The sequence below is a fragment of the Vitis riparia genome, chromosome 5 (genome assembly GCF_004353265.1).
Source record: "Vitis riparia cultivar Riparia Gloire de Montpellier isolate 1030 chromosome 5, EGFV_Vit.rip_1.0, whole genome shotgun sequence".
Taxonomy (NCBI): Eukaryota; Viridiplantae; Streptophyta; class Magnoliopsida; order Vitales; family Vitaceae; genus Vitis; species Vitis riparia.
In genome coordinates this window covers 5,666,587-5,689,395 of record NC_048435.1, presented here as the reverse complement: position 1 = coordinate 5,689,395, position 22,809 = coordinate 5,666,587, and the positions used below count along the sequence as shown (strand labels likewise).

At 33.9% G+C, this 22,809-nt stretch overlaps 1 protein-coding gene and 1 pseudogene across 1 annotated transcript; both read left to right on the top strand.

Moving 5' to 3' along the window:
• Positions 1–2,100, top strand: part of LOC117914487 — a 7,997-nt pseudogene extending 5,897 nt beyond the window's left edge.
• A 14,661-nt stretch (positions 2,101–16,761) lies between these two features.
• LOC117913862 (putative calcium-transporting ATPase 13, plasma membrane-type) lies at positions 16,762–20,148 on the top strand. Its single transcript, XM_034828953.1, has one exon. The coding sequence runs from the start codon at positions 16,940–16,942 to the stop codon at positions 19,973–19,975; it is 3,036 nt and encodes a 1,011-aa protein (XP_034684844.1). The 5' UTR covers positions 16,762–16,939; the 3' UTR covers positions 19,976–20,148.
• Positions 20,149–22,809: the final 2,661 nt, after the last annotated feature.

Genomic DNA, 22,809 nt, shown 5'->3' with positions numbered 1-22,809 from the left:
CTAGTTCTTGTCGTGTTGGTGGTTCGCTACTTCACAGGGAATACAGAAGATGAGAAAGGAAATCAGGAGTTCAATGGCAGCAAGACAAAGGCTGATGATATAGTGAATGCCATGGTCAGAATCATTGCTGCAGCAGTTACCATTGTCGTTGTGGCAATTCCAGAAGGCTTGCCTTTGGCCGTCACACTCACCCTTGCTTATTCAATGAAGAGAATGATGGCTGACCAGGCTATGGTTCGAAAGCTCTCCGCCTGTGAGACCATGGGCTCTGCAACTACAATTTGTACTGATAAAACAGGCACCCTCACTCTGAACCAGATGAAGGTGACAAAGTATTGGCTTGGAAAAGAACCTGTTGAAGATTCCTCTTCAATTGCGACAAACGTTCTCAAGCTGATTCAACAAGGAGTGGCCTTGAACACAACTGGTAGCATTTACAGGGCCACTTCAAAATCTGAATTTGAGTTCTCTGGTAGTCCCACAGAAAAAGCCTTACTTTCTTGGGCTGTTCTGGAACTTGACATGGACATGGAGAGACTAAAGCAGAATTATACCATTCTTCATGTAGAAGCCTTCAATTCAGAGAAGAAAAGAAGCGGAATTTTGATAAGGAAGAAGGCTGACAACAAAACACATGTGCACTGGAAGGGAGCAGCAGAGATGATATTAGCAATGTGTTCAAGTTACTATGATGCTTCTGGAAGCATGAAAGAACTGGATGATGGTGAAAGGATGACATTTGAGCAAATAATTCAAGGTATGGCCGCTAGCAGCCTCCGTTGCATTGCTTTTGCACATAAACAAATTCCAGAGGAAGAACAGGAAATTAGGGAAGGCCGGCAAAAGCTAAAAGAAGACAGCTTGACCCTCATTGGCCTTGTGGGGATAAAGGACCCATGTAGACCAGGGGTGAGAAAAGCTGTGGAGGATTGCCAATACGCTGGAGTGAATGTCAAAATGATTACCGGCGATAATGTCTTCACTGCAAGAGCAATAGCCACTGAATGTGGAATACTGAGACCCGATCAAGACATGAACAGTGAAGCAGTAGTAGAAGGTGAGGTATTTCGGAAGTACACCTCAGAGGAGAGAATGGAGAAAGTGGATAAAATCTGTGTGATGGCTAGATCCTCTCCCTTTGATAAACTTCTCATGGTTCAGTGCCTGAAACAGAAAGGCCATGTGGTTGCAGTGACAGGTGATGGCACAAATGATGCACCAGCATTAAAAGAAGCTGACATAGGCCTTTCCATGGGGATTCAGGGCACGGAAGTTGCAAAGGAGAGTTCAGATATCATCATCTTGGATGATAATTTTGCTTCAGTGGCAACAGTTTTGAGATGGGGAAGATGTGTTTATGACAACATCCAGAAATTCATCCAGTTTCAGCTGACGGTGAATGTTGCAGCCCTTGTAATCAACTTTGTGGCAGCAGTTTCAGCTGGTGAGGTCCCATTGACAGCAGTGCAGTTATTGTGGGTTAACTTGATCATGGACACATTAGGTGCCCTGGCCCTTGCCACAGAGCAACCCACCAAGGAGCTGATGGAGAAACCACCCGTGGGTCGGAAGGAACCACTTATCTCCAACGTCATGTGGCGGAATCTATTAGCCCAAGCTTTGTATCAGATAGCCATCCTCTTGACCCTACAGTTCAAAGGACGATCAATCTTTGGGGTGAGCGAGAAGGTAAAGGATACCTTGATATTCAATACTTTTGTGCTTTGCCAAGTCTTCAATGAATTCAATGCAAGGAAGCTGGAGAAGAAGAACGTGTTTAAGGGGTTACATAAGAACAAGCTATTTCTGGGGATAATTGGGATAACCATTATCCTTCAGGTGGTTATGGTGGAGTTTTTGAAGAAATTTGCAGATACAGAGAGGTTGGATTGGGGACAATGGGGTGCATGCATTGGAATTGCTGCAGCATCTTGGCCAATCGGTTGGGTTGTCAAGTGCATACCTGTTTCAGATAAACCATTCCTAAGCTATCTAAAGTGGTAGGAGCATCGGTTGACATATACAGATTATTTTTTATACTCAAACTTTCCTGTACAAAGTAGTATCTATTCATGTATTAGATTATTCTTTTCATCCTCATTGTGGATTTGTAATTGATGTATGGTTGAACTTACAAAAATATATGAATTTTTTTAAAAAATCATAGTCATTTCTTATGAAGCTTTTTGTGTTACAGTTCATATAAATGTAACCCTGTGATTGTCAACTTGGACAACAATTTCTTCTTGTTGGTATCAAGCCAGGGCAAGGATGACAGAGGAGATGTAATAATCAAGTATCAACAGTATAGGGAAAGAATAAAATCAGTCTCAAGTTCAGGCATATTATAAATTCTGCAACATATGGAGATTACAAGACTAATCAAATAAAAGGCCCAAAGAAACAAAAGAGGATAAGTGATACAAGCATTACAATTTTAATAGTCCATAGCTTCAATGGAAGCAAACTTAGATTTTTTTTTTTTAAGAAGAAGAAGAAGAAGAAGAAAAACCGTATATGTTTGGATACACTTCTTGTTTTTTGTTTTTTAAAAATGAAAGTAGTAAGAACTTCTATACCAAAAATGAAAACTTTTATATAAAAGGTCTAGACTTAGCATGTTTTTAAAAATCACTTTAAAAAATTTTTAAATTTTAGATAGTAAAATTTTTTTAGTACTTTAGTTTCTTTAAGTACTCATAAAATCATTAGCTTTTTAAAGTAAGTCTAAGAATTCTTGTATTTTATGTAGAAGTTAACATAATTTTCTATTTTAAAAGTAGAAAACATGAAGTGTATGCAAACGAACACTTAGAAACCTATTTTCCCCACAAGCATCTGACATGAATATCAATTGACCATCTCAAAAACAAGGACAGATCCTGCCTAGTATCAGCCTACCGTTTTCAGACAAAATCAAATTGGATATCGTCGTCGGCCTGATCAGATCATAACTGGAGGAATTGCCTATTTTCCTTGAGTAACATAACAGCAGGGACATCATTGACCAGAAAGACAGCCACAAGGAAGATTCCACACCGTAACCCTTCTTTCAGCCCATGTAGCACAAGCTACAAGTACGAGGATGGTAAAACCCTAATGGAAAGAGCATTTTTAGGTGGCTTTGCCATGTTTGAGGCCTTCTTCTTCACATCACCTTCTATTCCTCCAAAGCTAGCTTTGGCCTTTTGTCCTCCACTATTTGAGGTGAGGCTTGTTTCATCAATCATGGAGAAGTCATACCCATGCTTAACATTGATCACAGGTATCAGATTGATTGAATGTTTTTGGCATGCCGAGTGAGGACCCTGTACGACCTTATGGCAATCTATGATCAAGTCATTTTATTTATGCAGTGTTTCAATTTCTTGTGAATCTGATATCAATAATTTTTTTGGCAGTTCAAGTATACTGCTGTTTCTTTCCTGTACAGTACTGTCAGTGAGGGGCCTCCCTCCCTTGTTACTTGACCAGCTTAACAGTATGTTTTGCTTCTGAAAAGTCAAAATAATGATAAGATAATGTGGAAAAGGTAAAGAAAAATGAAAAAAAGAAAAAGAAAAATAATATGACATTTCCGACGTTATTTTCAAACTTCATTGTGATTTTGTAGGATATCTTACGTGATTGGTTCAAGGTTTAAATCACATGTGCTGGCTTCTCTCGACGTGGCATGTGAAAGGCGACCTAGTCAACCGAATAGCTTTTATTTTCATGCATTTTTTATTAGGCTGGGTCCACAGAAAAGGATTGACATAACGGAAAAAATTAAAATTAAAATCAAAATTAATTATTATCCTTCTAATTTTTGGCAATTATCAAATCAAAATTAACAAAATGGAACAATTACGCTGAAGGATTAATGAATCTTTTAATTTCATCAACATCTCACAAAGATAAAAGTTGCATGCGAAATACATGAAAATTTAGGTACAAAAACACTTTTTGCCGTTCACATATATGTACTTACATTGTTTTTTCTCTTAATTTTCTTGTTATTTATTTTCCAGATTAAACCTTTAAAAATATTATTTACATGCATGTATTTATATCTTCGTATGTATGTAAGATTACTTATATTAAATGTAAAAGACCTTTAAAATTGTATAAGTTTGTCCATTATTAATATATTTATTTATTTTATTTTTTCACTTATTTCTTATATATTTAGAAATATTGTTTATGAACATGCATAAATGTCAAATACTTTTTTTTTTTTTTAATTTTCTTATATGTACAAGTTAAATACTTGTAGCAAGACATTTATATTAGTTGTGCAATTTTTTACAAGTCCATTTATTGTAAATATATTTACATATTTTTCTTCATTGTCTTATTTTTTATACAAAGGAAATATTGTTTACACACATGTATAAACATCAAATACCATTTTTTTTATATATAAAAGACTTTTGTATTATGTATATAAGATATTTGTACTAATTGTACCACATAACCCAAATAAACATGTTATTTTGAATACATTTGCATATTTTTATAGATATTAATAAATAAAAAAAGTCTTATAGATTTAGTATAACTATCTTGTATTTAGTATAACTATCTTGTATACGGGTGGAAATATATATATATATATTTGATATTTGGGCATGTGTAGATAAATTTTTTAGTAATTTGGTATGAAAATTGGTCAAAGAAAATAAATAAAAACATATATATAAATTCATGATATACAAAGTTTGTATATGGCTTATAGAGTCATTTAATTAAATTTCAAAAATAAAAAATTATAATAATTAAATGTTAAATTAATAAAATAAATAAATTAAGATAATAGTTGTACTTAAAAGAAGAAAAAACAAAATAAAAATTATATGAATATTAAATAGATTTTAAGAATAATTTTATTTGTTATTTTTTTAATTTTAATATATTAATTATCATGAGGACTTAAAGATAAATTTTAACATATTAAATAGTTGCAATGCTCCGACGCCTATAATCCAATTCCAAAAACTTACATCTTTGGGCCAAATATGCATTTTATATGAACCTTAGATCCATTTGCTAGAAATGAGGTTCTCGCCTTTTAAAAATCATATTGAATGTATGTTGGGTATTTTTGGGTGATAACTTCTCCATATAACCTTCAAAGCAATTTTGAAATTTGCTAAACTATTTTAACTTAATTATGCAAAATATGTGACTTAAGGTAATTATAGATTTATATACCCTTTTAATATAATTATACATGTTAGGATTATAAAATAAATTGTTAACCGTTAGTTTGCTACTATTAAGTTGTTAGTTTGTTATGCTGTTAGAGGCTGTTAGATTGTTATGACAGGTTGTTAGTGTTGAACACGTGTAAACAAGTTTGTTAATGGGAAGAAACTATTGTAGTATAAATATTGAGGTTTGCTCTTAAAAAAAAAAAAAGATTTCTTCCATATTTCACCTGGGTCCTTTCTTTCCCTCTTTCTCGCTTCTTTCTCTCTTTATTCTCTTGTTTCTAACATGGTATCAGAGCACTCAACTTCAGCAATGGAGAAATTTCAACAAACCCTAGAATATTCTTCCTCTAGTCATTTTGTCCCGATTTCGTTCAATCATTCTACCTCAGTTAAGCTCGAAAATCATAATTTTTTTATATGGAGAAAACAGATTTTCTCATCAATTCATGGTCACAATCTTCAGCATTTTGTCACTAGAATTCATGATCCATCGTTAAAATTTCGAAGTTCAGAAGATTGATCTCGAGGAATAATGAATCAAGATTTTATTGATTGGGAACAACAAGATCAGCTCTTGGTTTCTTGGCTTCTTTCATCAATGTCCGAAGGAGTTCTTTCGAGGTGAGTAAATTGTGAATCTGCTTTTCAAATTTGGAAGCCATTGGAAGTATATTTTGCTTCTCAAACACATGCTAAAATCTCACAGTATAAAACCTTGCTTTAAAACACCAAAAAAAAAAAAAAAACTTTAAGTAAGAATGAATATTTGCTTAAAATTCGTGGTTTTGTTGATCTATTTGCTCTTGTTGGTGTGAATCTCTCTATAAAAGATCACATTGATGCTATCACAAATGGACTGCCTAGTGAATACGACACATTCTTTCTCACAATTAATTCTCAAACTGAGGATTATTCAATATAGGAAATTGAGTCTTTTTTATTAGCACAAGAGGCTAGGATTGAGAAACAAAGCAAGAGTTTAGACTTTGAAACTACTTTTGTTAATATTACACAAGGTCCAGGTAACTTTGGTAGAGACAATTTTTCTCAAGGCAGAGGTTTTACTAGTAACAATCAGTTTAGCCTTAATTTTGGTAGAAGTAATTTTTCTTCCAGAGGAAATGGTGGTTGGAGATCCTAGAATACTTGGAATAATAATGCTACTACTAATACTGAAAAACTGGTATGCCAAATGTGCATGAAGATTGGTCATTCTGCAGATAAGTGTTACTATAGATATGATCCTAGTTTTCAAGGTCCTCGTACTCCTGGTTTCACTCCTAGTTTTCACCTCAAACGCAGGTTCAAAGTGGCAACAAGCCTAACATACAAGTTCTGATGGCTACACCATAAAACATTTGTGATACTAATTGTTATCCAGACTCGGGTGCCTCAAACCATGTGACTGCAAATGCAAAGAATATGGTTGAACACACACCATATTATGGTAATGAGCAAGTTCGTGTTGGCAATGGTATGAGACTCTCTATTAAACATATTAGTCTTTCAAACCTTTCAGAATTTCAAGGCTCAAGCTGAATTACAATTAGGGTTCAAAATTAAATGCCTACAATCTGATTTTTTTTTTCTTGGGGGGGGGGAGGGTGAATTTCGTGTTTTTACTGATTACCTTACTATAAATGGCATTATTCATAGGATTTCTTGTCCTCACACTCACCAACAAAACGGTGTAGTTGAAAATAAACATATACATATTGTTGAGAATGGTCTTACCTTACTTGTTAGAGCCTCAATGCCTTTCAAATATCGGGATGAATCATTTAGAACAATCGTGTTCTTGCATAACAAGCCGTCCTCTCCAATTTCACATGGTAAGTCTCCCTTACAGCTTCTTTTTAATCATGTTCCTGATTACAAGGCTCTTAGAATATTTGGTTGTGCTTGCTATCCCAACACTAGACCATATGATAGCCATAAACTTGCCTTTTGGTCTGTACAATGTACATTTCTACGTTATAGCCTCACTCATAAAGGCTACAAGTGTTTAGACCCCTCTGGTAAAATTTTCATATCTAGAGATGTTATTTTTTATGAACATCTATTTCCATTTTCAGAATCTCTTTCTTCTCAATCTCAACATTCTTCCATTTCTCAACCTCTCTCCTTTAGTCAATCACCACCAATTCTTTATTCTAAACAACCTGTCTCTTCTATTTCTACAGCCTCATCACCCTCTCCTATTGCTCTCATTCCTCCTGTCAACACAACCACTCACTTGGAAAACTGTCAAGACTCTAATGCTCTCATTGTATCATCATCTCTCCCAAGTACTGTTGGAAATACACACTCTATGATCACCAAATCTAAGAATGGCATTTTTAAACCAAAAGTATACAATGTTACCAAAAAGCCTCAGTCTACTGATGAAGCTTTGCAAAATGAGAACTGGAAAATAGCCATGATAGATGAATATTCTGCTCTCTTGAGAAACAATACATGGTCTTTGGTTGACCTTCCAGTTGGTAGAAAAGTAATAGGATGCAAGTGGATTTTCAGAGTTAAAGAAAATCCAGATGGTTCTATTAAAAAATATAAAGCTAGACTTGTTGCAAAGGAGTTTCACCAAATAGCTGGATTTGATTATACATAAACATTTAGCCCTATTGTGAAGCCTACTACAATCTGGGTGGCTCTCACTATAGCATTATCAAGGAATTGGAATATTCAACAACTTGATATCAACAATGCCTTTTTGAATGGAGATCTACAAGAAGAAGTTTATATGGAACAACCTAAAGGCTTTATTGAAAAGTCCACTTCTCATTTGGTATGCAAGCTCCACAAATCTCTATATGGTCTCAAACAAGCACCACGTGCCTGCTTTGAGAAACTCTACGAAGCACTTGTAGGTCTTGGTTTTACATCTGCTAAATTTGATCGGTTTTTATTCACAAGGTTCACTATGGATCACACTACCTTTCTCCTAGTATATGTTGATGATATACTGGTTACTAGTAGCAATCCTTCTGTAATTCAACAATTAATCTCACAATTAAACAAGAGTTTTTCTCTTAAAGATCTTGGTGAGATAGACTATTTCTTGGGCACACAGGTGAAACATACTATTGAAGGTCTACACTTGTCTTAGACTAAGTATGTGCATGATTTCTTATGCAAAGCCAAAATGAACAATGCAAATGGCATTAATACTCCCATGATCAATGGTCAACAACTTACAACATCTGGAAGTGGTACTGTGAAAGACGTTCAACTCTATAGGAGTGTTGTAGGTGCACTTCAATATGTTGCTATCACCAGGCCATAAATTTCCTTTTGTGTCAATCGAGTTTGTCAATATTTGAAGGATCCACAAGAAGAACACTGGCAAGCAGTAAAAAAGATACTTAGATACTTGAAAATTACTATTCAGTATGGACTTCATTTGACTTGTTCAAGTACTTTAAATCTGGTGGGATTTTGTGATGCTGATTGGGCATCAAGTCTAGATGATAGAAGATCTACATCCAACTATTGTGTCTATCTTGAAAACAATCTAGTTTCTTGGTGCTCAAAGAAACAACATATTGTCTCTAGATCATCTACAGAGGCAGAATACAGAAGCTTAGTTAAACTAACTGCTGAGATCACATGGTTAACTACCCTACTAAGTGAATTGAGGATCACATTACTAAGATCTCCAGCAGTATGGTGTGATAATCTGAGCACAGTATTGTTATCTGCAAATCTAGTTTTACATGCTAGAACCAAGCATATTGAGCTTGATTTGTATTTTGTGCGTGAGAAAGTTTTTCAAAAGCTTATTGATGTGAGACATGTTCCTTCAAGTGACCAAACAACAGATCTTTTTACCAAAGCTATACCCAGTTCCAGATTTCCTTTACTTAGAAGCAAACTCAAAGTTCTTGATTTAAGTACTCTGAGTTTGAGAGAGAGAGAGAGAGAGAGGGGGGGGGGGTGTTAGGATTATAAAATAAGTTGTTAACTGTTAGTTTGCTACTGTTAAGCTGTTAGAGGTTGTTAGATTGCTATAACAGGTTGTTAGTGTTGTACACGTGTAAGCAAGTTTGTTAATGGGAAGAAACTATTGTAGTATAAATATTGAGGTTTGCTCTAAAAAGAAAGAAGAGGATTTCTTCCAGATTTCACTTGGGTCCTTTCTTTCCCTCTTTCTCGCTTCTTTCTCTCTTTATTCTCTTAGTTCTAACAATACCTTATAAAATTCTTCACTTTTGAGAAAACAAATTTATTTATAAATTATTACTTTTCATTGTATCATAGGACTTAGATTTCATTATATAAGAAGTTATTTAAAGCATTAAACAAAGGTGACATGTGTTAGGAAATTTTTATATAAACACAAATTTTGAAACACATAAGTCTGTGTAATAGTGTTTTTACTTGAAACGTTCTTAATGGAAGTATTTTCTCTTAAAATGTTTTTAGAAGAATCATCTAAATATGTTTGACATCAATTTTAAAAAGAGGTCTAGCCTTCGCTTTCTTGTTCAACGAGACCTCATTTTTATTTTAGAAGTATATTAGTTTAGTACTAACATAGAAATTATTACTGACTAACCCTCTTATTCCAACTTATTCACATTAGATATGAACAAGAGTTTAGAGCTTGGTCAATACAGGGTGTTGAACTTGAGATTGCTTAAAATTGTAATTGGATAAGCTTCATTTAACTATATATTCCTATGGTAATGCAACTCACTCCAAGGTATATGAAGTCAAACTTAAACCCTTTCAATTAATTTAAAGGTAGACGCGATATCGATAGTAACCAATTCCACATTGTGATACATTTCTAACATTTAAAAATTTTCATTTTTTAAAGTATTAGAAAGACTAAACACATTTTCTAAAATCATTATTAAATGCATCAGTTTTTCTATAAAAAAAAAAAAAAAAACACTTGTTTTAATGTTATAAGTAGGGATGGCAATTTTCTGGGCAAATCGGGTAACCCGCCCCCATTGGGACGGGTATGAAATATAAAAAATGGGTATAGGTCGGGTATGGGAATATTTTAAAAGCCCGAATCGGGTTTGGGATGGGTATGGATTTTGTTCCAACCCGCCCCGCCCCGTCCCGAATATAAATTTACAAAATTACCCTTCAACTACTAGTAAAATGTCAAAAAACTCCCCGTATATTCCCATTTGCCTTAATTCTAATGGTTGTTCCTTCTTCTTTTTCTTCTTCCTCTAATACAAGGGTTTTTCATTCTTCCCATTGCCCTAATTCTAATGGTTGTTCCTTCTTCTTCTTCTTCTTTTTCCTCTAATACAATGGTTTTTCATTCTTCCCATTTGCCTTAATTTCGATAGCCACTTCTTTTTCTTCTTCCTCTTATGCACTGCTTGAAACCCTATCTTTAGGATCAATACTACTTTTTCTTCCCCCCTCACACCAACTCAAATACTCTAAAATCAATTCCATCTTGTTCTTGGTTTAGCCTCAGAGCCCAAAAGTCCTTTTTCGTGACATCAAACTAGTCATAGACTTCGATCTCCTTCCCCTAAATATGTGCAACACAATCATCTAAAGCATCACCTTGAAGTCTTTGTCCAAGAGCACAACTCAAAAGGAACGCGAAAGCCTTTGAAGTAGTGGATTTGATGAAATCTTAGTTCAAAGATTGGCTTGAATAGGAATTCACATCCATGGCTGATATCGACCCATTTTCCCGTTTGGTTCAATTTTCATTATGTTCTCTTGTAAATGGTTCAAATGATTTTTTTTTTTTTTTTTTTTGTGTTTTGCATTAATTTTGAGTCATTTAAGCTAACTATGGGCTTAAAATGATTGATTGTTGTGGTGTTAATTTCAACTTTGATATTATTTTTTCATATTTGGTATATTATCATAATCTCGTTATTTTGTAGTGAAAGGAAAATGCAGATCACCAATTTGGGTTAGGGCTCAATGGACATTCGGGATAGGGGGGATGGGGTTATTAATTCTTTTGTTAACGAGGATGAGAATCAATCAACCTGCCCCAACACGGGTTTGTGCCGGGGATGGGAAATAACTATATAATCAGGTGCGGGAATGGGATAGGAATGACCCGTCCTAAACCCATCTCATTACCATTCCTAATTATAAGTGATTTTTTAGATTTTTAAAAGTGTTTTCCAAATTTTGCAAAATACCTTTTTTTTAAAAGAAAAAAAAACATTTTTTTAGCTAAAAAGGCTTTACCGCCAAATGATTCTAAGCCAACTTTTAAGATTATATATGTTGAGTTAAAGTTGAAGGGAAAGACATTGATAGAAAAAATAAAATAAAATAAAATTAAAATTAATTTTTTCTCTACTTTTCTTGTTCTTGAAAAAGAGAAGATAATACATTGTGTAATTTATTTCCTAATTAATATAAGTAAAGTTAAATATTATTTGAATCAATATAATTAATTTCCTAATCTAGTTAACATATTTATTATTTAATTGAGAAATTTATTCCTAATGCATCAGTTTCTCTAAAAAAAAAAAAACACTTGTTTTAATGTTATAAGTGATTTTTTAAATTTTTAAGTGTTTTCCAAATTTTGCTCAATACCTTTTTTTAAAAAAAAAAAAAACACTTTTTTAGGCTAAAAGGGTTTTTCTGCCAAATGATTCTAAGCCAACTTTTAAGATTATATATGTTGGGTTAAAGTTGGAGGGAAAGACATTGATAGAAAAAATAAAATTAAAATAAAAATTTTTCTCTACTTTTTGAAAAATGGGTCACCATGTTAAAATGGTGAACCACTTTATAAAATTCTTCATATTTACTCTCATTTTCGATGTGGGATCAATGTGAAGGCCTTCGAAGAAACTTGGTGGTGCTCTCCACCAAGTTTGTTATAATGGTGAACATAAAATTATTTAGATCATGTTCCCACTTCCCATCATATGTGCTTTCTTGGTCATAACAATAAAAGAAACTTGGTGGTGCTTTCCATTTCTCAAAACTTCAATATACAAGTTTTGCTTATGATTTGGGATTATCCAAAATGAGATTGTCCTTCTTGTGCAATTCACACCAACTTTGAACTTTTATAAGAACCGTCTTACACCTTTTAAGTTATCATATTTTTTAATAAGTGACGTGGCCTTATTTTAATATACTAATATCCTACTTTTTCTCACTGGATCAAAAAGGCTAGCTATGCATTAAATAATCATACACAAGTATGACCACCAACAATTTCACTCTTGATTCAGCACAATATTTTATGTAAATTAATCAGGCCATCCTTTACTTCCATATTAAGATCCCCATCGATTGAATTGAACTTTTCTAACAAATCGAGAAAAAAGAGTCAGCTAGAACCTATTTATGCATTTGCAAATGAGATTCTATTCAAACTTGAGATTTTGTTTTCTTCTTATTTATTAATTTTTCTCTAAGAATGATCCTCTAGTGTGGTTTAATACCTCTTCTTTTCCTCTCATGGCTTTCTGAACAAGGGAAAAACTTTTGAACAATTTTAGTTATACTGTACATTCCCTGATATATATACCAACAGAGCTTTGTGGACTGACATCTTCTTAGTTCTTGCCTCTCCCAGACGTGGAAGCTGCGAAATGCCGAAATCTTCTGGTGGTGTGCAAGTAAGTATGGAGAAAGATGATTAGAAATGCGAAGTACATGAAAATTTTAGGTCTTTGCTGTTCGCACATATATATTTACGTTTTTTTTCTTAATTTTCTCATTATTTGTTTTTGAGATTAACCATTAAAAATATTATTCACATACATGTACCTATATCCACATATTGTCTATATATTTATAAGATATTTGTATTAACTGTAGACGACCCGGATAAATATACTATTATGAATATATTTATATATTTTTATAAATATTAATTTAATACTAATATCTTGCATAGGTGCGGAAATATGAAATATATATACATTTAATATTTGTGCATATGTGTAAATAAATTTTTTAGTAATTTGGTATGAAAAAGGGTCAAAGAAAATAAAAAGAAAAGCATATATATTAATTTATGATATGCAAGTTTGTATATGCCTTATAGAGTCATTTAATTAAATTTTAAAAATAAAAAATAATAATAATCAAAGGTTAAATTAATGAAAAATAAATTAAGATAATAGTTACGGTTTAAAAGAAAATGAAAATTATAGGAATTTTAAATAGATTTTAAGAATAATTTTATTTATTAATTTTATGAATGTTTTAAAACTTTAAGATATTAATTATCAAGAGTATTTAAAAGATAAATCTTAATATATTAAATAGTTGCAGTGCTCATCAGACACCTATCATCTAATTGTGAAAACTTATATTCTTTGAGGCAAATATGCATTTTATATGAAACTTAGATCCATTTGCTAGAGTTGGAGATTCTCGCCTTCTAAAAATCATATTAAATGTATGTTGGGTATTTTGGGATGATAACTTCTTCACATAACCTTCAAAGCAATTTTGAATTTTACTTTACTATTTTAACTTAATTATACAAAACATGTGACTTAAGGTAATTATAGATTTATATACCCTTAATTTTAACATAATTATACCTTACAAAATTCTTTTCACATATGGGAGAACAAATTTATTTATAAATTATTACTTTTCATTGTACATGAGACTCAGTTTCATTATATAAGTTATTTAAAGCACCAAAGAAATGTGAAGTTTTTTAGGAAATTTTCATATAAATACACTTTAGTAAAAGTGTTTTTTTGGAAGTATTTTTTGGAGAATTACCTATTAAATGGAAAACACTTGTTTCATTATTGATTTTTTAGATTTTTTAAAATATTTTCTAAATTTTGTCAAATAACTAAATTTTTCATATTTTTTATTTTCACATGAATGTATTTGACAGAAGTATATTTAATGAAAGTAATTTTTAAAAAAAGTATTTTTAGGAGAATTACCTACTAAATGAAAAACACTTGTTTCAATACTGATTTTTCATATTTTTAAAAATATTTTCTAAATTTTGTTAAAAATCTAATTTCTTTTAAAAAACATTTTTTAGATTAAAAGAATTTTACTGCCAAACAGATTCTAAGCCAAATTCCATTAAAGCCCGAAGAAAAGATACCTTATATATATAAAAAAGAAAAAAAAAGTTAATTTTTTTAGACTTTTATTGTTCTTGAAAAAATTAAGATTTTTTTTTAAAATTTATCACTTTTTTAAAAGACTATAAAATTCTTCTCTATATGACATACAAGACTAGATTGGGTAGTTGAAAATTAAAAAAAAAAAAAAATCTAAAATTTAAATTCCAATCTTCTCAATAATCAAATATAGGGTAACCGATTCTCTTTAAATAAACTACGATGGCCTCTTTTTATATGTGGCATGCGGTGAGTTGATATAATTAATAGAATAGCTCTTAATTTACATGCATAAAGTTGGTCATTATTGATTTTTTAGATTTTTTAAAAATTTTCTAAATTTTGTCAAATAACTAAATTTTTCATATTTTTTTATTTTCATATGAATGTATTTGACAGAAGTATATTTAATGAAAGTATTTTTAAGAGAATTACCTACTAAATGAAAAACACTTGTTTCAATACTGATTTTTCATATTTTTAAAAATATTTTCTAAATTTTGTTAAACATCTAATTTCTTTTAAAAAAACATTTTTTAGATTAAAAGAGTTTTACTGCCAAACAGATTCTAAGCCAAATTCCATTAAAGCCCGAAGAAAAGATACCTTATATATATATAAAAGTTAATTCTTTTAGACTTTTATTGTTCTTGAAAAAATTAAGATTTTTTTAAAATTTATCAATTTTTTAAAAGACTATAAAATTCTTCTCTATATGACATACAAGACTAGATGGGTAGTTGAAAATTAAAAAAAAAAATCTAAAATTTAAATTCCAATCTTCTCAATAATCAAATATAGGCTAACCGATTCTCTTTAAATAAACTATGATGACCTCTTTTTATATGTGGCATGCAGTGAGTTGATATAATTAATAGAATAACTCTTAATTTGTATGCATAAAGTTTTTCTCATGTTCTCTTCTTGACTTAAAAATATAAATGTAAATATAATCCAATTTCATTGTGTAATCTATTTCTTAGTTAATATAAGTAAAATTAAATATTGTTTGAATTAATATGATTAATTTCCTGATCTAATTAACATATTATTATTTAATTGACCAATTTATTCAAAATCAAGGAAGATTATTCATATCAAACACTTTCAAAAGATACACGTGGAATTGGGGTCCACGATGCACCATTTTTTTTTTTCTTGCAATTTAAAAACCTTTTCACATCACTTTCCTAATTCCTAATTCCTATTGTGCATTTGACGAGAAAGGTGTCAGAAAATCAAAGTCTAGTGTGAACATAAATAAATTATTTAGATCATGTTCCCACTTCCCATCATATGTGCTTTCTTGGTCATAACAATAAAAGAAACTTGGTTGTGCTTTCCACTTCTCAAAACTTTAGCATATAAGTCTTGCTTAAGGTATGGGATTATCCAAGATAAGATTGTTCCATCATTCCATGAAATTGTCCTTCTTGTGCAATTCAACACAACTTTGAACTTTTATAAGGATTGTCTTCCACCTTTTAAGTTATCATATTTTTTAATAAGTGACGTGGCCTTATTTTAATATACTAATATCCTACTTTTTCTCACCACAAGTTGTCGTAGGACGAAAAAGGCTATGCATTAAGGAATCATAAATATGTCAGATTAAAATTCTCATTGATTGAATTTAACTTTTCTAACAAATTGGGAAAAAGAAATGAAAAAGAATCAGATAGAACCCATTTATGTATTTGCAAATGAGATTCTATTCAAACTTGAGATTTTGTTTTCTTCTTAGTTATTAATTTTTCTCTAAGAATGATCCCCCTGCTGTGGTTTAATACCTCTTCTTTTCCTCTCATGGCTTTCTGAACAAGGGAAAAACTTTTGAACAATTTTAGTTATACTGTACATTCCCTGATATATATACCAACAGAGCCTTGTGGAGCAAAGCTTCTTAGTTCTTGCCTCTCTAGCTCCCAGACGTGGAAGCTGCCAACTCTTCTGGTTGTGTGCCGATCGATGAGGATGGAGAGGTCTTTAGAATTATTTAGAAACAAGTGTAAAGTCTAACCGACTCCATTTATATCGCCGTTGGTCGACTGGATAAAAAGGAAGACAACGCGATGAAGCTATGAATCTACACCTGTAACCAGCGAATGATTATCCAGATCCATCAAACCTTACGCGGCGACAGGTGGAGTTGAAGAACATGTCGACCCTCAAAAATTAGCATTTCCCCATCACCCATTGCACCGCCTGAGCTATGAGCGACTGTTTTGGGATCCTCGTAAATTCGTAAGCGCTTCCTGGAAATTTCTGGGTACCGCGTTGACTAGTCAAAGTGAAGGATATTTTTTATTTTATTTATTATCAGAAGATTTCATATTTCAGATATCTTACAATTTAAGAATTCGCTACCCAATAAACATGAACGTGGATGGAACACGTAATATTCAATGCAGTGGGGTCTCTGAGAACTGCATACACCGACTATTAGTATTCTCCTTATAAGAACATGCAACTCTTTAGCACTTCTGCATTCACGTGGTTCCTCCCATTTCATGCTTCTTATCTCACACATTTTCCCTATAATAGCTTTAATTTTCATTTCGTTGGTTTTCTCTCTTCTTTCATTGAACTAGGTACGTGTTACTTTGTTAAATAATTCATCTTCGTTTCCGCTTTATCATCTTTGTCGTATACTTTTCTCTGTTGAAAAGCATGTCCAGCATTTTGCATGTTTACTCAAGTTGCAGAGAGTCCATACTCGATGTGCCAGCCACCCTTGGCAGACACAACAAGAGATGGCACTTGGCCTTTGCTACAATCTATTGTTCCAGGGCCCTACATTCTCTTCTCAACAAGAAGAAGAGCAGCAAACCCCCGGTTTCTACTCATTCCTTTGTTGTCCTCAGTGTTGAGCCCCACCTTGCCTTCCCAAACATTGATCACACAAGTCTCACTGCAGTAGTGAAAGAGAAAAACTTAGACCAACTTCGCGAATTGGGAGGAGTTGAAGGTGTGGCTGATGCTCTAAAGACAGATACCAAAAATGGCATCCATGGTGCTGTTGAAGATGTATCTGAAAGGCAGGAAACGTTCGGTTCAAACACATACCCGAGGCCGCCTACTAAAAGCTTCTTCTACTTTGTGTTGGAAGCTTTTAAGGATCTTACCATTCTCATACTTCTAGCTTGTGCCGCACTCTCCCTCGGTTTCGGAATTAAAGAGCACGGGCCGAAGGAAGGGTGGTATGATGGTGGAAGCATATTCGTTGCTGTCTTTCTAGTCATTTCTGTCTCTGCTGTGAGTAACTTCAGGCAAAACCGACAGTTCGAAAAGTTGTCTAAAGTCAGCAACAACATCGAGGTTGAAGTCGTTCGAGGTGGGCATCGTCAGAAGATTTCTATATTTGATATCGTTGTTGGAGATGTGGCTTGCTTAAAAATTGGTGACCAAGTTCCGGCTGATGGATTATTCTTGGCCGGGCATTCACTACAAGTGGATGAATCCAGCATGACCGGGGAGAGCGACCATGTAGAGATTAATAGCAGCCAGAATCCATTTTTGTTTTCTGGAACCAAAGTGGCTGATGGATATGCCCAGATGCTTGTGACTTCTGTTGGTATGAACACAACATGGGGGGAGATGATGAGCACAATCAGCCGCGACAATAATGAACAGACACCCCTACAGGCCCGTCTTAACAAGCTAACTTCATCGATAGGTAAGGTTGGTTTGGCTGTTGCTTTTCTAGTTCTTGTCGTGTTGGTGGTTCGCTACTTCACAGGGAATACAGAAGATGAGAACGGAAATCAGGAGTTCAATGGCAGCAAGACAAAGGCTGATGATATAGTGAATGCCATGGTCAGAATCATTGCTGCAGCAGTTACCATTGTCGTTGTGGCAATTCCAGAAGGCTTGCCTTTGGCCGTCACACTCACCCTTGCTTATTCAATGAAGAGAATGATGGCTGACCAGGCTATGGTTCGAAAGCTCTCCGCCTGTGAGACCATGGGCTCTGCAACTACAATTTGTACTGATAAAACAGGCACCCTCACTCTGAACCAGATGAAGGTGACAAAGTATTGGCTTGGAAAAGAACCTGTTGAAGATTCCTCTTCAATTGCGACAAACGTTCTCAAGCTGATTCAACAAGGAGTGGCCTTGAACACAACTGGTAGCATTTACAGGGCCACTTCAAAATCTGAATTTGAGTTCTCTGGTAGTCCCACAGAAAAAGCCTTACTTTCTTGGGCTGTTCTGGAACTTGACATGGACATGGAGAGACTAAAGCAGAATTATACCATTCTTCATGTAGAAGCCTTCAATTCAGAGAAGAAAAGAAGCGGAATTTTGATGAGGAAGAAGGCTGACAACAAAATACATGTGCACTGGAAGGGAGCAGCAGAGATGATATTAGCAATGTGTTCAAGTTACTATGATGCTTCTGGAAGCATGAAAGAACTGGATGATGGTGAAAGGATGACATTTGAGCAAATAATTCAAGGTATGGCCGCTAGCAGCCTCCGTTGCATTGCTTTTGCACATAAACAAATTCCAGAGGAAGAACAGGAAATTAGGGAAGGCCGGCAAAAGCTAAAAGAACACAGCTTGACCCTCATTGGCCTTGTGGGGATAAAGGACCCATGTAGACCAGGGGTGAGAAAAGCTGTGGAGGATTGCCAATACGCTGGAGTGAATGTCAAAATGATTACCGGCGATAATGTCTTCACTGCAAGAGCAATAGCCACTGAATGTGGAATACTGAGACCCGATCAAGACATGAACAGTGAAGCAGTAGTAGAAGGTGAGGTATTTCGGAAGTACACCTCAGAGGAGAGAATGGAGAAAGTTGATAAAATCTGTGTGATGGCTAGATCCTCTCCCTTTGATAAACTTCTCATGGTTCAGTGCCTGAAACAGAAAGGCCATGTGGTTGCAGTGACAGGTGATGGCACAAATGATGCACCAGCATTAAAAGAAGCTGACATAGGCCTTTCCATGGGGATTCAGGGCACGGAAGTTGCAAAGGAGAGTTCAGATATCATCATCTTGGATGATAATTTTGCTTCAGTGGCAACAGTTTTGAGATGGGGAAGATGTGTTTATGACAACATCCAGAAATTCATCCAGTTTCAGCTGACCGTGAATGTTGCAGCCCTTGTAATCAACTTTGTGGCAGCAGTTTCAGCTGGTGAGGTCCCATTGACAGCAGTGCAGTTATTGTGGGTTAACTTGATCATGGACACATTAGGTGCCCTGGCCCTTGCCACAGAGCAACCCACCAAGGAGCTGATGGAGAAACCACCCGTGGGTCGGAAGGAACCACTTATCTCCAACGTCATGTGGCGGAATCTATTAGCCCAAGCTTTGTATCAGATAGCCATCCTCTTGACCCTACAGTTCAAAGGACAATCAATCTTTGGGGTGAGCGAGAAGGTAAAGGATACCTTGATATTCAATACTTTTGTGCTTTGCCAAGTCTTCAATGAATTCAATGCAAGGAAGCTGGAGAAGAAGAACGTGTTTAAGGGGTTACATAAGAACAAGCTATTTCTGGGGATAATTGGGATAACCATTATCCTTCAGGTGGTTATGGTGGAGTTTTTGAAGAAATTTGCAGATACAGAGAGGTTGGATTGGGGACAATGGGGTGCATGCATTGGAATTGCTGCAGCATCTTGGCCAATCGGTTGGGTTGTCAAGTGCATACCTGTTTCAGATAAACCATTCCTAAGCTATCTAAAGTGGTAGGAGCATCGGTTGACATATACAGATTATTTTTTATACTCAAACTTTCCTGTACAAAGCAGTATCTATTCATGTATTAGAATATTCTTTTCATCCTCATTGTGGATTTGTAATCGATGTATGGTTGAACTTACAAAAATTATATGAATTTTTTTAAAAATCATAGTCATTTCTTATAGCTTTTTGTGTTTCAGTTCATATAAATGTAACCCTGTGATTGTCAACCTGGACAACAATTTCTTCTTGTTGGTATCAAGTCAGGGCAAGGATGACAGAGGAGATGTAATAATCAAGTATCAACAGTATAGGGAAAGAATAAAATCAGTCTCAAGTTCAGGCATATTATAAATTCTGCAACATATGGAGATTACAAGACTAATCAAATAAAAGGCCCAAAGAAACAAAAGAGGATTAAGTGATACAAGCATTACAATTTTAATAGTCCATAGCTTCAGTGGAAGCAAACTTGGATTTCTTTTTTTAAGAAGAAGAAGAAGAAGAAAAACCATATATGTTTGGATACACTTCTTGTTTTTTGTTTTTTAAAAATAATAGTAAGAACTTCTATACCAAAAATGATAACTTTTATATAAAAGGTCTAGACTTAGCATGTTTTCAAAAATCACTTCAAAAAATTTTTAAATTTTAGATAGTAAAATTTTTTTAGTACTTTAGTTTCTTTAAGTACTCATAAAATCATTAGCTTTTTAAAGTAAGTCTCTAAGAATTCTTGTATTTTATGTAGAAGTTAACATAATTTTCTATTTTAAATGTAGAAAACATGAAGTGTATGCAAACGAACACTTAGAAACCTAATTTTTGAATAATGAAACCAATCGAATGGTGCGACTGTAAGAACAACCAGAAATGTCTAGTCATTGTAAAACAGCTGTTAACTCTTACAATCACAACCAAACAGCTATTAAACCACACATAGATTACAAGAAGGTGTCTTTACTGTCCTGGTTATTGGTGATGGGTACTAGTGTTGTGTGCAAGCAAACAGAAGCTTTTGATGCACATGTAATCACAAATCACAAACCATTATAAAAAATAAAATGATGTTATTGTTGTTTGCAAATCATAAGTAGCCTCAAAGAGGTGAGAATTCCGTTGTTGGGGTATTTTGGTTCAAGGGTACTTTGAATAGGGAATGAGTGTTTTGTATTCAAGTATCTAAGTACCATGTCTCAGACACACAACTTTAGAAGTCTTGATATCCTAGGATATGAGATCTCGCAATACTGAGAAGATCCTTTACCCATGTTGCATTTGGTGTTTATTTTATTTGTTTTGGTTTTTTGAGTTTTTAATTTTATTTTTATTCTTGTCAATTCATAGTGAACTAAAAAGGGAAGTAGACAACTATTTTTTTATTCTCTTCTTTATTTATAATGAAATCTAATTTTTATAGTTATGCATTAAGCTTTGATTACTTTCTAAGATAACCAAAGCATATTGGAAATAAAATTTGAAAGAAATGTCAAATTATCAACTCTAGCAAAACATTATAGTGAAAATATAGCATCCATTACATTTTTGGATCCCATGTCTTCAAATATTATTTTCATTCCCAAGTTAAATGCCAACTAAAGAAAGACATCCTATGAATCACATGAAAAATTATAAAGAGTACAAATTTCGAGTCATGCTCTGAGTATACACTTTCTAAACCCAAGCCATGAAAGCCATGTTAGTTCTTATGTTTTGTATGGCCCATTAAACAAATTTGTGTTTCCATGCTCCTTCAAACCATGAAATAAACTCCTGATTTCCAAACTCTATCAGTGTTTCCTGCTGTCTTTCACATCTGTGTCTTAATCCTGAACCTACTTCCTCTTTAGAAAAATGAATCCAATTCCTATGAGGGCTTTTATCTCTATAAGAAAACAACAAGATAAGGTCTCACCTACAAGAAACTCCAAAAAAAACTAACGTAAGCAATTGAGACATATCCCAATCATTCGTGAACTTTTAGCAAAAGTATCCCAAAATGTGGGTAACTGTAGCAAACACACAACATGCTATGTAGTATGTTGGTGACAGCATCAAACCTTCAATTGAAACAAGTAAAGATAATTTAAAATTGAAAAAATTGGGCCTTAAGGATAGAATTTATTCTAGACTCATAAATGATTCTCCATTCCTTCCTTAGATATAATGACCATGCGTAGAGAACTCAAGAACTGCTTATAGCAGCTTGGATTCCTTTTTCAGTAGTTCATTTCCTGCAGAAGAGTGGGAGGAGGGGAGGGAAGGTGGTAGCTTTCTCTCTAGATTTTTACCTTAGTCTGGCTTAGGCCATTACAAAAACTAGTTTCAAAGGAATCAACTTCAATAGATGACTCCTCTATAGGTGTTAGGGAGGACTCCCGCCAGTAATATCCCCCAGAAGTGACGGCAAAATAGGAAACTCCTCCCTTGCCATTGAGATCCGGGATTGCACCAGGAAAGCTCATTATTTATTTGGAAGGACCTGGTTAATGGAGGAAAAACCTCTGAGAAAGGATGCTCAAATAATAATGTGCTTCTCAAATGAAGATGAATATGAGAGCAACCATCTCCTCCAAGACAGATCAGAGTCACATACCTCAATGTGTTGTGCATGTTGGGGTAGGGCGCATGGTTGGTTGAAGGGTACAAAGGTTGGCTGGTGGTATGTGCATGTGCTATGCATGTGAGGGATGGAGAACGCAAGAAATTTGGGGATGGAAAGAGCCATGCAGGGTGGTTATTACAGTGGCAGATGTGAACACATCTTGCTTGATGCAGTGGGATGGATGATTAAGCAAGGAAGAATTTCCTTTCTCCTTATGAACAAATATACTTGCTTTTAT

What these genes read in the sequence shown, in the direction of transcription:
- LOC117913862 (XM_034828953.1), top strand. Translation starts at nt 16,940, where the DNA reads ATGTCCAGCATTTTGCATGTTTACTCAAGTTGCAGAGAGTCCATACTC.